Raw genomic sequence first — 14380 nt, forward strand, 5'->3', positions numbered from 1 at the left:
AAAATCGAATTGGAATTTAATATTGATAATAAAATAGTAGTTACTCGAATTAATAATATATTAGAATTGATTTAAGTTTTTAAAGAATGGAACTCTGGGATTTAATTAGAATTAATAATTATAATATTATTTTATTAGAATAGAACTATTAAGAGAAATATTAGTATTATTAAAACTAATATGAGAGTTATATTAAAAGAGTTTGAATTATTATTGGAATTCTGAAATAAAGTTATTGAATATAATATATATTATAGGAATAAAACAAATACTAGATTGATTATCAATAATAATGTAATCAATCTAATCGAAATATTTATAAAATCAATTCTGAATATCAGTTATTATAGAATATAGAGAAACAAGTGTTATATATATATTAATTCAAAAATAATCCTAAAGGATTAATAATATAATAAATTATAAAATATAATTTAAGAAAGCATTTTTGTGGAATATTTGACTATAATCAAAAGATATATTAGAATATATTTATTGAAATTAGATTATATTATATAAATAAGCCAAATAATTATAAATGAATTCAAAAAGGAAAAAGATATAGATTTGAGAATAAAAAATTTAATATTAAATTCTTAAGATATAAAGAATATTATTTCTAATAAAAAATCTAGAAATAGATTTTATAAAATACAAAAGAAATCAGAATATCTATTTGATTTATTATAAAATACTATTATTTCTAAGATTTCAAAAATAATAATTCCTAATATATTTAAGATAGATAATATTTAGAAATTCAATAAAAATAATAAAAAAAATATTATCAAAATCAATTTATTTAAAAATCTAATATTACTTTTAGGAATAATAAAGATAAAGGTATCAGATATTATATTTATAATTCAATTTTTAATTAAAATCCCAATTATATTTATGAATATAAATACTCCTAAAAAATACTTTTTTCGAAAATATAAGCGAGATAATAATAGATTAGATAAATATATTCAAAAATTAATCAGAATAATAATAATAATACTTATAGCAAATCTAAATAGAAATACTATCGAATATATTATAATCTCTATATTATTTATATTAAAAATCAATATAAATATTAAAATAAAACTATTCAAAAATCTTTAAGTAATTTTAAGAAACTCTATAGATAAGAATATAGCTTTTTTTATAGAATAAATTCTAGAAATTCTTATTCTTATTATATATAATTAAGTAATCTTAGATTTCAAATATAAAGAAAAATAAAAGTAAATTATTAAAAAAAAGATTAATTTATTGATTATAAATAATATTTGAAAAAAATATATTTTATTAAAAGAAGGGAATCTTGTTTTAACAAAATAAATATTTATAATAAAGACAAAGAATAATAAAATTAAGAAATTCAAGGTATAATTAGTAGCAAAAGACTTTAATCAAATCCTTAGAAAAGATTATAATAAAACCTTTGTTTTTATAATATAATTTAATATATTCTATTTATTCTTAATAATTATTATAAAAGAAAACTCGGAATATTAATATTTTGATATAAAAAATACTTTTATAAAATTCTATTTCAAAAAAGAGATATATCTTATATTATCTCAAAAATTCAAAATATTAAATAGATATATTTTATATATATTGAGAAGTTTATATAGTTTTAAACAAACTAGATAAGATTGGAATCAACTTTTAAAATCCGAATTGATTAATTAGGGTTTTATTCAAAGTCTTATTGATTTGTATTTATATATATATGCTACTCAATAATTCAATCTATTAGTTTATATTAATGATATAATTGCCTTTTCGATTTTAAAAAATCAATTCAATTGATTTTCTATAATATTCTTCTTGTATTTCAATACTAAGAATCTAAAGGAGATTAGTAAGATTTTAGGTATTAGAGTTATAAGAGATTAAATAAATAGATTTCTTATATTAGATTAAAAAGAATATCTGGAAATTATATTCACAAAATTCGGAATCTTATATATTCAGTATTATATTAAGAAGATATCTGCTATTGATTATTTATATTTATAATCTATTATAGAAAATAATAAACTAATTGATATTATTAAATATCAATAAGTTATAAATAGTTTCATTTATTTAATAATATATATAAGATCAGATATCTCCTTTATATTAGATCGATTATTATAATATATAGCAAAACTAACAAAATACTATAAAATAGAAATAAAAAACCTAATATAATATCTAAAAGCTATAATTATTTAGAAACTCAAATACAAACCTGAAAGAATATAATACCAAATTGCAAAGGAATATAATATATTAGTAAATATTATAAAAATCTTTATTAATACAAATTAGATAAATAGTTAATATAATCAAAAAAGTATTTCTAAAGAAATTATTATATTTTATAGTAAATCAATATTGTGAATTAATAAGAAGTAGAATTTAGTAATAATATTAAATATTAAATCTGAATATATATTAATAATAATATTCATTAAATAAAAGAAATAATTAGCTCAAATACTCAAAAATTTAGGAAAAACTGAATATATATTTATATATAGAAATACTATTTAATTATTAAATAATAACCAAAAAGCAATTGCTTTAACCAAAAATCTATATTTATATAAACAATTAAAGTATATTGATATATATTATTATTTTATTAAGAATCTTATTAAAAAAGAAAAGATAGTAATAAGTTATATTAATATATTAAATATAATAATAAATAGAATAACTAAACTTTTAATAAGAATAATATTTGAAAGGTTCAAGAATATATTAAGATTAAGATAATAAAGATAGAGAAGATTAGAGAAATTAAAAGTAATAACTTTTATAGAAGAATGTTAAAAGGAATAGAAGTTATTTGAGCTAAGTATATGTAGTAATTAGTAATACAGTTATCTAAATGGGCTAGATTAGATAAACTATAGACAGGCATATTGGTCCTCCTATATAATACTAAAGAATAATCAATATGCTTACACGCGTAGCAATATAGTCAATATAGAGGCCTCTTCCACTTAATCTTTTAATATATTGTTTAATATACAAAAGAAATATATATTACAATTATATATTAACCAGAAATATTATATTATCTCTCTATTATTATCCAAATAATAAACCCAAAAGAGAAAGATATAATTAAATTTAATAAAATTATTAAATAACAAATAAACAATCCAATAAAAAAACTCATATTTATACCTTTAGATATAAATTCAATTCAATTAATCATATTTATAAATATATCCTTTACTAACAATATTGATTTATTATTACAAATTGATTATATTATCTATCTAATAAATAAATATAATAATATTAATATTATTTATTGAATATCAATCAAATATAAAAGAATTATTAAAAGTGTATTAGTTTCTAAGCTATATATATTAATTTTAGGTTTTGATATTAGAATAACTATTAAAAATATTATTAATATTATTCTCGAGTCTAAAAAGCTAATATTATTTATACTTTATATAAACTCAAAATCTTTATATAATTTATTAATTGAATTTGGTATAAGTGTAGAAAAACAATTTTTAATTGATATTATAACTTTAAAACAATACTATAAGAATAAGAAGATTACAGAGATTAAATGAATTGATAGAAAATCGAATCTTGTAAATGCTATAACCAAAAATGATATATCAAGTATTAAAGGATTTAATTAATATTAACAAGATAATTATTAAAATAATATATTAAATAGAAAAAGAATAGAGAAATAAAAGCTAAAAGAAGCTAAAAGAATATTATATCTAAAAAAATAAATTATAAACTAAAACATATTATCACATTTATTTTTAAAGAATTACTAATATTAGGATATCAATTATATAATCAAAGAGAACATTATATTAGCTAGCATTATATTAATGCTATCCTATATTAAATATTAGCTTTCTATAGATAATAATAATCAAGAACGAATACAATCATAATAGACTAAAATACTTTACACTTATATCAACCAAGTTGATACCAACACCATCGTTCAATAGGCATTTACACGGCAAAAAGACTGGTAACATCAAAGACTAAAGATGAATGGACAATTCTCGGCTATCTATCAAAACAGCCATCAAGCTCCCCTCGTATCCATAAATCCCCTCGAATCTCCTGCGTAAACATCTGGTGCAAGACTGAAGTACATGATTTGCAGTCAAAGGGGCACGCAAAGCTTCCGTAGGCGCTATACAAGATCTTCACCCCAGATATAAGGATTATAGGGGCAGTAGTCGTGGAACTTGCAATTAAGACAGGACAGGAGCAAGCCAATACCAGATGTATTGACTATCTCAAGTGTAACCACTCAAATTCCGAACAGGATATAAAGCTCATCTCGTTCTCTACGCCGTTTCCCCTTCAAAACTACCGACGACAACCAAAGATACCCCATCGACAGAAACACAGCGACCACAATGATCATAACTGATCAGAATTCCTCACATGAGCAGATTCCTCTCTCTTGCACACTGGAATTAACCGCAAAACTATCTTTCCTACGCGTTCATAACCTTGCAGGTTCCCATTTCCAGCCCAACAGCCGCCATCAGCCGATTAAGCCTGAAGCGGCGCTACACCCAATTCAAGCGTCGAGTTCGAAGACGTAAGATAATCCACACTCCTTTCTACTGAGAAGCAGGAGAGAGCGGACAAGATGTAGTGAAGTTGAGAATCGCAAAGTCTCTCACTGATCACCGGGTACAGCTCCCACTTTCCCATCTTTCCATACCAGCTCCAACGTAGTGAGGATACTCATGTTATGTTATGTAATATCTAGTATCCAAGATCTTAGTACTAAATGATATCCTCTCCCTGCCCTATATTCAGACAAACGATGTCGACTCCTATCGCACATCACTATCGCCTGCACTCAACAATATCTCACGTCTCAAGCTTCAGACACGTAAATCAAACACGCGGATTAGAAGTGTTGATCGAGACCTTTCTCAAATTCCTAATTGCTTTTATGCTATAAACGCCATGCAGTAAAATCCCAGGGTATCTATTCATCTAACAACGCCGTAAAACAACTCCATTTCTTCCCTTTGCCGACTGGATTTAACAGCTCATCAAGAAAGACAAGATGCTGCTCTTTCGAAATCATCAACTTTCGACTTGCTTTCGTGGAAATCTTCATATGCTCATTCCTCTGAATCAGCCCCCAGCCTTCCGTCCGCTTCATACATCCCGCTAGTCAATGCACTCAATTCGGGATGGCCATACGTGTGCGCCAACGAGAGGCTGTATAAGCGAACCTATTGCACTTGACATCGTTTGATCTCCATAGGTACATTTTGTCGGATAGTTTCTCGCCCGCACTGTAGCCAAGAATAAACGCCTCAGACCCACAGCACAATATTTTTTCGTGTCGATCTTGTTGATATTTTCCGGCAGAGGTTCGGTATATCAGTCGATCGAGAATATGCTGAATCAAAATCTGGCACTTGAAATTGTTGTCAATGTTATGCGTCAGAGGCTCGTTGTAATTCATTTTGTAATTAGAGGCTCGTTGGACAACAGACGACGGGCAAAATTATCAGTACCTTGCTCGAACGTGATGCGAATCACTAGAGTGGGGAAGGTTATGATTCTCAGTCGTTACAATTCCAAGTCAAATCTCATACCCAAGCTCCATACTGTAATTGCGTTTCGATCTCAAGTCCATAATCATTCGCGCTTCGATGACGTTTAATAAATGAAGACTCAAGACGTCGGGCCCATTACATCACTTGCTTCTCTTCCAGTCGGCTGTCTCTTGAATCTTTCTCTGACCCTCTCGTATATGGGAACTTTGGGTTCTTGAATTTCGTAAAGTGGTTTATGCTCCTCGAAGATATCGTGTAAATCATCGTAATCAACATGGACGAAAGCTCTTTCGACATCCGCCAAACCTGTTTTGTTAGCATTTTGCAATTTTCTTTACGATAGCACATTCAACATACCCTCAAGCTTTCTTTGCAAGGTTTGGGAAACATCATGCGTGACTTTCAATGTTTCTTCTTGTCTCATAATAATGTCGACTTCGACATAGTATTTCTCACCGGCAGAATACGCTCTCGCCTATACCAGGGGTTAGCCATAACCAAAGATCAATAGAAAAGTTAGGTTCTTACAGTATCAATCTTCAAAATTCTGGGGTCATGAGTAACTGCGACATATACGAGCTTGTTCAAAAACTCTTGAGGTGCACTCTTTCCAACCAGAAGCCACATATGTTCGAAAGCAGTTGATGCCCATGAGAATAGGATCAAGCATGCAATAGCAATAGCACCGGCGGGATCCAAGAACCAAACTTTTGCGTACTTAGTACCCACTATGGACATAACCAATCCAAAACTGTTAACCACAATGTCGTTTCGATGATCTAACATGAAGATTGCACAAGTTGGATATCGCCGTAAGGTAAAACAGTACACGAATAGGACAGCTTTGGAGAAGATAGCGACACCGACGCATACTAGAGGAACCGTTTTGAGCGTTTCATTTTCCCTTGGACCATCGGCCAAACTTCGAGCTGATTCGATAATCAATTCCACGGAAACGGTAGTCATAAGTGCACAAAAGAGAATAATTCCAACAGTTTCAACTCGTTTGCGACCCTAAGAGAATTGTGAGATGAAAATGCTTCATAAACGGTGAGATTAGATTACGCACGACTGGAAATTTTGTGATGTTAGGTTTGGCGGCTATTCGTGAAGTAATTAACATCACAATAGAACTAACCAAATCCATCTGTATGTGACATTAGTCTTCATCCGTAGTTCACAACCAACCTGGAAACTTACAAAAGCATCTGCAGCAGTGGCGAAAAGCGCCAGACTTCCAGTTGAGACAGCGGCAAAGACTTGTATGATGAACAGACAAAAATTGACTGTAGAACTAGCGTAGATAGCGAATTTGATCTTTCCACCATTTTGAATTCCATCTTCAACCTCTGCGGCTTCCTCATCATTGCTTCCTAGATATGCATCGATCAAAGCATTTTGTCTAGAGTAGAAATTCTTGATCTTTCTAACTTTCCGTGTTCGTTTTTGATCAGGATGTTGTGTGCGAAGTGCAGCAATGCTTATGTCTTCTTTCTTGGAATTGAGGAGGGCATATGGATCGGCGTTGTATGCAGTATCGACACTATCGTAAGACATGATAGGTGTAATGTGTGGCAGAGGAGTTGTAGGAACTGTAGGAATAGGAGAGAGCCCCGTAGAAGGGGAAGTCATTGCATCGAGGTTGTTGTCGTTGACAATGTGAGTATCAGTAGGAGATGCCATCTGCGATTAATTGTAAGCCAGCTATCTTTCTCATGCTTCCATTTTCAGTTACCTTTACGGATGATTTCTGCCCACGAGACTTGATAGCTTCTCGCGAAAGGCGACAGAGATCCTTGTGATATTTTTTGTATCCCCCGACGTGTAGCTAGAAAAATTAGAGAATATTCTTATCCCAGCTGTTGGCCACGACCCAGAATCCTCTGAATACAAGACGAGGTGAGGCGTTGGTGATTAGGAAAATATCACAAAACGAAGGCGAATATTCCAGCGTGAATGGGCAGTGCTTCACAGAGTATTGAATCCTCATTTTAGCCGCTCGAATAGACTCGGGGTATACATTATGCTTATCATGAACATGGATTCCAATATGGCGTTCAAGCACAACATGGGACAGGGCCGAGACAATTGAATCTATGGTTCGTTCTTAATGGTTGCCGCCAAAATAATTGTGTAAGGGGATCTAATCGCCAAGCTACATTTACTAAGGGACCGTGACGAGGGCGTGCTTAATTGTGCATTGTTTATTGGCTCAAGGATTAGCTGAGAGTTACCTGATCTGGATTAAATCAGATGAAGATGTTACACCGCTTTTCGAGGAGGATCAGATAATAGTGGAGCCCCATATTAATACTGCCTAATGATTAGCGCGATAAGCACGAGAGCGTAAAGATCAGCATTTTATGAAGGATTTATGAAAGAGTTATGAAAAGGCTATGGAATATCAAATCATTTCAAGGCTCCAAGGTTTTTTACTAGTCTCGGCAGAACACTTCCTGCCATGCATGGATCCTCGGTAAAATAAACTGCCGTAATAAACCTTATAATGAGTTCATATAACTGTAAACTTTTTACATGGAGATTTCATGAGCATATGGGCTTCTTGAATACACACGGCTACTTGAACATTACATCTACAGTACCTACCTAGACTCCTACTAGGTACAGTTAGAGTGCGCTTATCCTTTTGCTCAAATCTGTTGGCAAAGTTTACATTGGATCTACGTGTGTGGGGATGGGCATGGCGTGAAATTACAGATGGAACTACAAAGACGACGACGACAATAGCAAAAACAACGACGACGACGATGACAACGAAAGAGAAGTACAGTTGTTTCTCTCTCTTCTGTCGGTTCAAGAATTGCAAAAGAAGCACATTCATATCCGCCCGAGCAATCAGTCTGACGTCTCGTCCTCTGAAACGAATGGCCTCAATTTGACTTGATACTTAGGGTCGAACTGCCTTTACATCTCATCAAGAGAAGCAAAAGAAGTATCATTTTCTCGACGACAATCGCCCAATTTACCCACCTAACTAGGTAGTCTTCCCACTGGCCATGTATTCAGATTGCAATTGGTAGCTAAATTCGACCATCATGTCGTTTGAATGAGTGGCCATAGCTTGCCTGGTGCTGTTTTTATCAACTCGCATGCTTCAAATTTATTTTTGGAGAGCATGACATTATAGACAGATATTCACAGCGGTACCCCCAGATATTGTTTCAACGTCAAAGACTCGGCTGGACTTATATTCTGGAAGCTTATGCGCGCTCTCCATACCGAGTGCGTCTCAGGAAAATTCGGGTTGATCGTTACGACTTTCCTTATCTTGTTTGACGAAGACGCTCTCAACCCTAGTTGTGCCTTAGGGGCTGGATTACGACGAAGTTATCAAAAATTCCCATCATGCTAACAAGACACTTTCCTGAATAGTTCCAAAACTGATGGAAGCACTCCAATTTCTATCTGGTGCGCTAGTAACGCATGAAGGTACAAGCTAGGAAATGCGGCTGGTTTAGGGCTGTTGGGACCAGCATATATCGTGGGCTGCTTCACGGCAACATAATCCCTCCACATGTGCGATTTAAGTTTCACCATTTTGTAGATGCTGCATTGATCGATGTATCGTATCAGCCTCGTGGTAGAAAATTTAGCCAACCTATATTTATCTCCATCCTACTACACTATGAACTATCTCAACCTTTCTGAATATGGCCCTTCTTAACCTATTGTGGGTCACCTTTTGTTCTTAAATGAAAGATAAGAGAAGATAATTTTTGTTCCGTTAGTACAAAGTTGAAGAACAAGTCAGTCTGGAAAACCTTGCCAATGGAAGCCAGGTCCATAACCGGACATTCCTGGTCAACCAAAATGCCTTGGTCTAACTCCCGTGATTTCCAAGAAAGTTCATCAATCCTCTTCAAAAAAAAACGGCTCCTTGCACACACATGCATACATTTGCATGCACACTCACCGTCTTCAGAATCTCATATGCCAGCTATATCTTTCCGCCGTTCACATATTTACTTTCTGGTTTTCGTATACTTCAATTTTGTTCACACTATACCTGGTGCGTGGAGACACAATTCATTACACTACTATATTATTATACCACTTTCGATTCTTCTTCCTCAATCCGACCGTTCTCTTTCTCGATCCTGACATCAATACTTAAATCTAAAGTCAAGTCTCTTATTACCATCCTTCTCTCTCGCTACACTATCATTTTGATATTCTGCCTTCTCTTCAAGGGTCATTTGGTCCCAAACCCTTTCCTTTCTTTTATTCAACACAATCAAGTATTGTCTTTGCGCCACAAATGTTACAAGTGACAATGCACAAATGGAAATAAGAACCTTATTTCCTTGCTTATAATATGGTGCATCATATTTGCGATAGATTTGAGAACCGATCAAGGATCCAATCTGGACAATAACGTTGTAAGTCGCTGCTGTAATAGCGCGCTTCTTGACGTCGAATGTGTTTTCTGAAATCCAAGCGGAGACGATTGGATGGAAATAAGGGTCTGGTTTAAAGTTAGTTGGTGAAGACATAGTAATCGTATCCAAACACTTACATCCAGAAATCAATGTCACCAAAGACCATCTACCCCACTCCCTTCCACCATCAGGGATTGTCAAGAGCGCAGTGAGTAACGGCAATATCCAAAATTCGCCGAAAATACAGTGAAACGTACGTTCATTAAAGAAATCACTGCTGTATGCAAGTGAAAGCATAGTGACGATTTGTATGGCAGCAGATGGAATAGTCAGCATGTTCGAATTGAAGGTAGTATATCCCAAGCGCTTCAATGTGAGTGTGATGTACGATTGAACAGGCGTCGCAGGAATGTAGGCTACCAGGCCGATGAAGTAAAGTCCCCACATGGAATAGTCACTCCATGCCTCACGAATATCTTTGAATGTGGCTGGTTCTCTCAACGCTGTAAGTCCTTTTGCTGGATCATCCCGAAGAATTCGCTATCTGGTCAGCACCGAAGCAATTTGTTGAATTTCAAAACTTACGTTTACCATAATTACTTCCTCCCGCTCTGTGTACCATGACTTGCGGCATAAAACACTGGAAGTCTGCGTTGGCGATTGAGGTAGGTAAAAGTAACTCTGAATTTTTTTTTAGCCCGGTGCAAGAGACTAATGATAGCAGGGCATGACTTACGATGAAACCGATCAAAAAAGTAAAGAGTCCTTCGATCAGGAATAAATAGAACCATCCGGGTCTACCACCCACTCCTCTCATTGTGAGGATACCAGCAGCAAGCAAAGCCGAGATCACTCTCGCGATGTTGAGTGTGGACCAAAAACAAGCGAGACGAACGGATAGTTCCTTTGACGTGTAGAAATATGTTGCGAAGAGAATGGTACCAGGAATGAAACCACCTTCACAAAGTCCAATGAGGGCACGAGTGATGTAGAAAGATGTGCGATCGTGCATCCAAGACTGAGTCCAGGCTATTGTGGTAGTGTCAGTTATGTTATTTTCTCGACTCATGAGGCTTTCAGGTTTTTTTAACTTACAGACGGTACCCCAAAGCATCATCATGATTGGGAGAATATGTTTAAATCCATAACGCTTGGTCAGGAACTGGACCGGAAATTCTGCTGTCATAAAACACATCAATTGAATCGTATTTCCCTAACAAGTTGTAAGTACTTATACCAATACATTGAAACTAGGGGAGAGAATGAAACTTACATTGTTGTAGTCATCGGTAGTAAGCTTCAAATCGTTCAGTATGCCATCCGCTGTAGCATTGGACAGATTTCCTCTATCAAGTTGCAATCCGAAAAACTGAATAGAAGATCAATAATCAGTGTAGCAATCAAGAGAGGAAAATCCTTACCATGACGCAAATCCACACCAAAAGATAAAGATCAGTCTTTCGGACTACCTTTCTTTCCTCTGCTTCCGTCCATGTAGCAGCTGGGTCATATCGATGAGCTCCTTCATATAATTCATGAGGTGGGAGTGCATCAGCTAATGCCTCACGGCCGACATTGGTCACAGATATTTGTGATCCAGTGTCTGAAACCACCTTCCTCGATGTGTCTTTACTTCCCTCCATATTGTCAATTGAAAGCAAATCAAGCAGAGCAAGTGCTACAATTGTCGGTTTTGACTTGAAGAAAGAATTCAATTGAGCCGAAAATAATCCAATAGGAAGAAGTATCCGGTACCTATCTTAGTATTTAAACAAGTCCATCCCATGACACTTGATGGACCATACCCCATTCTTATCCTTGGGACGTTATCACCGCGGTGACTTTCAATCAGCAAATTTCATTTCATAACGGAAGGAATTTCCAGATGCAAATGATAGATCCGCGATTTCTTTGCATTTTTGGTAAAATTCGAATGGTGACATATCACGCAATTGGATTCTGACCGGGGTGTGTACACATTGCGGGGTTCTGACCAACAAGATGCCATGATGTGATGGCATTCGAATTATTCCGTACCTCGGGAACTTTATTGATACGAAGATAATAAATATGTTAATTATATTAGGAGCTTAGGATTTTGTTTTCTTCTTTCTTTTTTCATTCTGCTGCATATAATTTCAGTGTATATATTTTTGTTTCCATTTTTAGACGAAACGTTCACGCAGGGTGAACAAAATAGTAGCTATCATGCCTTCCGTCGACTTCATCAACGTTACCGCGAAACCAGTTCTGGAAAATGAAGATGAAATAGCTCGTACAAGATGTACCAAGCCTTTAGTGAACAATGGTGTATTGGATCAATTTGAGCACTCGGACTTGACACCGGTAATTGGAAGAGTATTTGATGAGAAGGTTCAATTGAAAGAGTTTCTTTCGCCGAATACCTCCGAGGAATTGTTTAAGGATTTGGCGTTGACAAGTAGGTTCAATATCTTTCCGTGATGTAGGAATATTGGTATTAATGACGATGTGATAGTCTCCAATCGTGGTGTAGTTTTCTTCAAAAATCAAGACATAAATCCTGAGCAAATGAAAGCTGTTATCGAACGTATTTCTAAAGCAGCTGGATCTGTAAGTTATTCTTCCCCTCCTAATTTATCAGGAAAAAGATCTTCTTCCTCGTCTTCATCGAATGTGGTTCCGAAACGTCTAACATTTACCTCAGCCTGAATCCTCTACACTTCACATCCACCCCCTCACCGAACAATCCTCCGAACTGGGTGATCAAGTCTCCGTAATCTCTTCCACGAAGCAAGCCAAAGGCGGTGGATTAACTCACCAATTGTCCGACGTATCTCGATTTGCTAGTACTGGATGGCATGCCGATATCACATTTGAACGAGTCCCTTCCGATTATGCCATGTTGAAAATCCATACCTTGCCTGAAACAGGTGGTGATACTTTATGGGCATCTGGAAACGAAATTTATGAAAGACTCAGTCCAAAGATGAAGGAAATGTTGGAAGGATTAACGGCAACTCATGATGCGAGCTTTTTCCATGATGAAGCAAGGAGACTCGGACAAGATATTAGAGAAGATATGAGAGGGAGTCCATTGAATATTGGAAAAGAGTTGAGTGCTGTTCATCCGGTTGTTAGGACAAATCGTAAGCTGCCTCTATTCTTACTATTTTTCTCTCATTCTCTCTTCCACAGACGCTGGATGCATCATTCATAGTTTAACAACTAACACACAACAGCCGTAACTGGCAGGAAATCTCTTTTCGTAAACCAAGGCTTCACTCGACGTCTTCACCCTCTCACAAAAGACGAATCGGATCTTTTACTTCCATGGTTAAAGAATCTGGTACCCTTGAATCACGATGCGCAAGTCAGATGGAAATGGAGTAAGAATGATGTAGCGATTTGGGATAACAGGAGTAATTGGCATTGTGCTACTTATGATTAGTAAGTTCCTCTTGTCTTTGGTCGGGTGGGATGATGTATTTGGCATGGTGGGTTGGGACATGAGAGGGATTGAGTTGATCGGGGATCATTGCTTTGATGAAAATTGGTATCAAGAGATAAAGACTAACGTTTGATAATTTAGTGCAGAGGCGAGAGCAGGCGATAGAGTTTGTAGTTTGGGAGAGAAGCCTTATTTATAAAAGGTTTAGGCATAGAAAAGGACTCTAGGAAGTGGAATCGAATAATTGAAGTCGAAAGATATAAATAGGTGGATGCATCTAGGACTCGAGGTCATTGGGTGTCGATCATTATTGGCTCTTCGGAATCGTGGGTCAAGAGTTCGAATTGTCTAACTAGTATCCTATCAATTACACCAGCGAGCATATACAATACTGTATAAATTACATTCAGCTCTCGATTGTTTACACATCAAATCATTGACACAGGAGGCCCCGGCACGTAAGGACTCGCCTTTAATCACCTGCTGTAATCTTCATTCTCCGAGGACATCCTAATGAATGAATGGACTGGGCCTTTTCTTTTGATGAAAATCACACATCCAATTTTACTGCTAGTAGTCTCCTCGTGTACTATTGTCATTTCCGATAGCCTCTACGCACTATCCATCTTTACTTCCGCCTGTACACCTTTCTCCCTTCCGTTCCTTGATCGCACGAAACAACCACTCAAGCAAAACTCTACAGGTTTATCCACCTACTGCGTGCATATGGAAAATCGAGTTCTAAATCTTTCCACGTATGGTGGATAGTGAATAAGACATCAGCCCCCTCTACGAAGCCAAACTCAAACTCAAACTCAAACTCAAACCAACAAACGCGAATCTTTCATAGAAGAGAATAGGTAAATACCACAGTGAGCAATTCACTTTATTAGAATCCATCCATCAAAACATACGATCCACTCTACAATTTCACAGATATATAAACATTCCATTCCTCCCCCAATCTATTT

General features: G+C 34.9%; 3 protein-coding genes across 3 annotated transcripts; 1 reads left to right on the top strand and 2 right to left on the bottom strand.

Moving 5' to 3' along the window:
- Positions 1-5697: 5697 nt before the first annotated feature.
- EAE97_004065 (uncharacterized protein) lies at positions 5698-7262 on the bottom strand (the record flags this gene model as incomplete). The annotated part of the gene is made up of 5 exons (XM_038874577.1): positions 5698-5885; positions 5937-6054; positions 6108-6593; positions 6649-6726; positions 6780-7262. 5 exons carry the CDS (start codon positions 7260-7262, stop codon positions 5698-5700), a joined length of 1353 nt encoding a protein of 450 aa, XP_038734021.1.
- Positions 7263-9703: 2441 nt separating this feature from the next.
- EAE97_004066 (uncharacterized protein) lies at positions 9704-11622 on the bottom strand (the record flags this gene model as incomplete). Its single annotated transcript, XM_038874578.1, has 7 exons — positions 9704-10065; positions 10117-10519; positions 10565-10660; positions 10716-11008; positions 11075-11192; positions 11253-11348; positions 11401-11622. 7 exons carry the CDS (start codon positions 11620-11622, stop codon positions 9704-9706), a joined length of 1590 nt encoding a protein of 529 aa, XP_038734022.1.
- Positions 11623-12187: 565 nt separating this feature from the next.
- On the top strand, positions 12188-13608 carry EAE97_004067 (uncharacterized protein; the record flags this gene model as incomplete). Its single annotated transcript, XM_038874579.1, has 5 exons — positions 12188-12419; positions 12477-12571; positions 12666-13107; positions 13201-13408; positions 13551-13608. 5 exons carry the CDS (start codon positions 12188-12190, stop codon positions 13606-13608), a joined length of 1035 nt encoding a protein of 344 aa, XP_038734023.1.
- Between the last annotated feature and the right edge of the window lie 772 nt (positions 13609-14380).

This window comes from Botrytis byssoidea (genome assembly GCF_014898295.1).
Source record: "Botrytis byssoidea strain MUCL 94 chromosome Unknown BBYS_007, whole genome shotgun sequence".
NCBI lineage: Eukaryota > Fungi > Ascomycota > Leotiomycetes > Helotiales > Sclerotiniaceae > Botrytis > Botrytis byssoidea.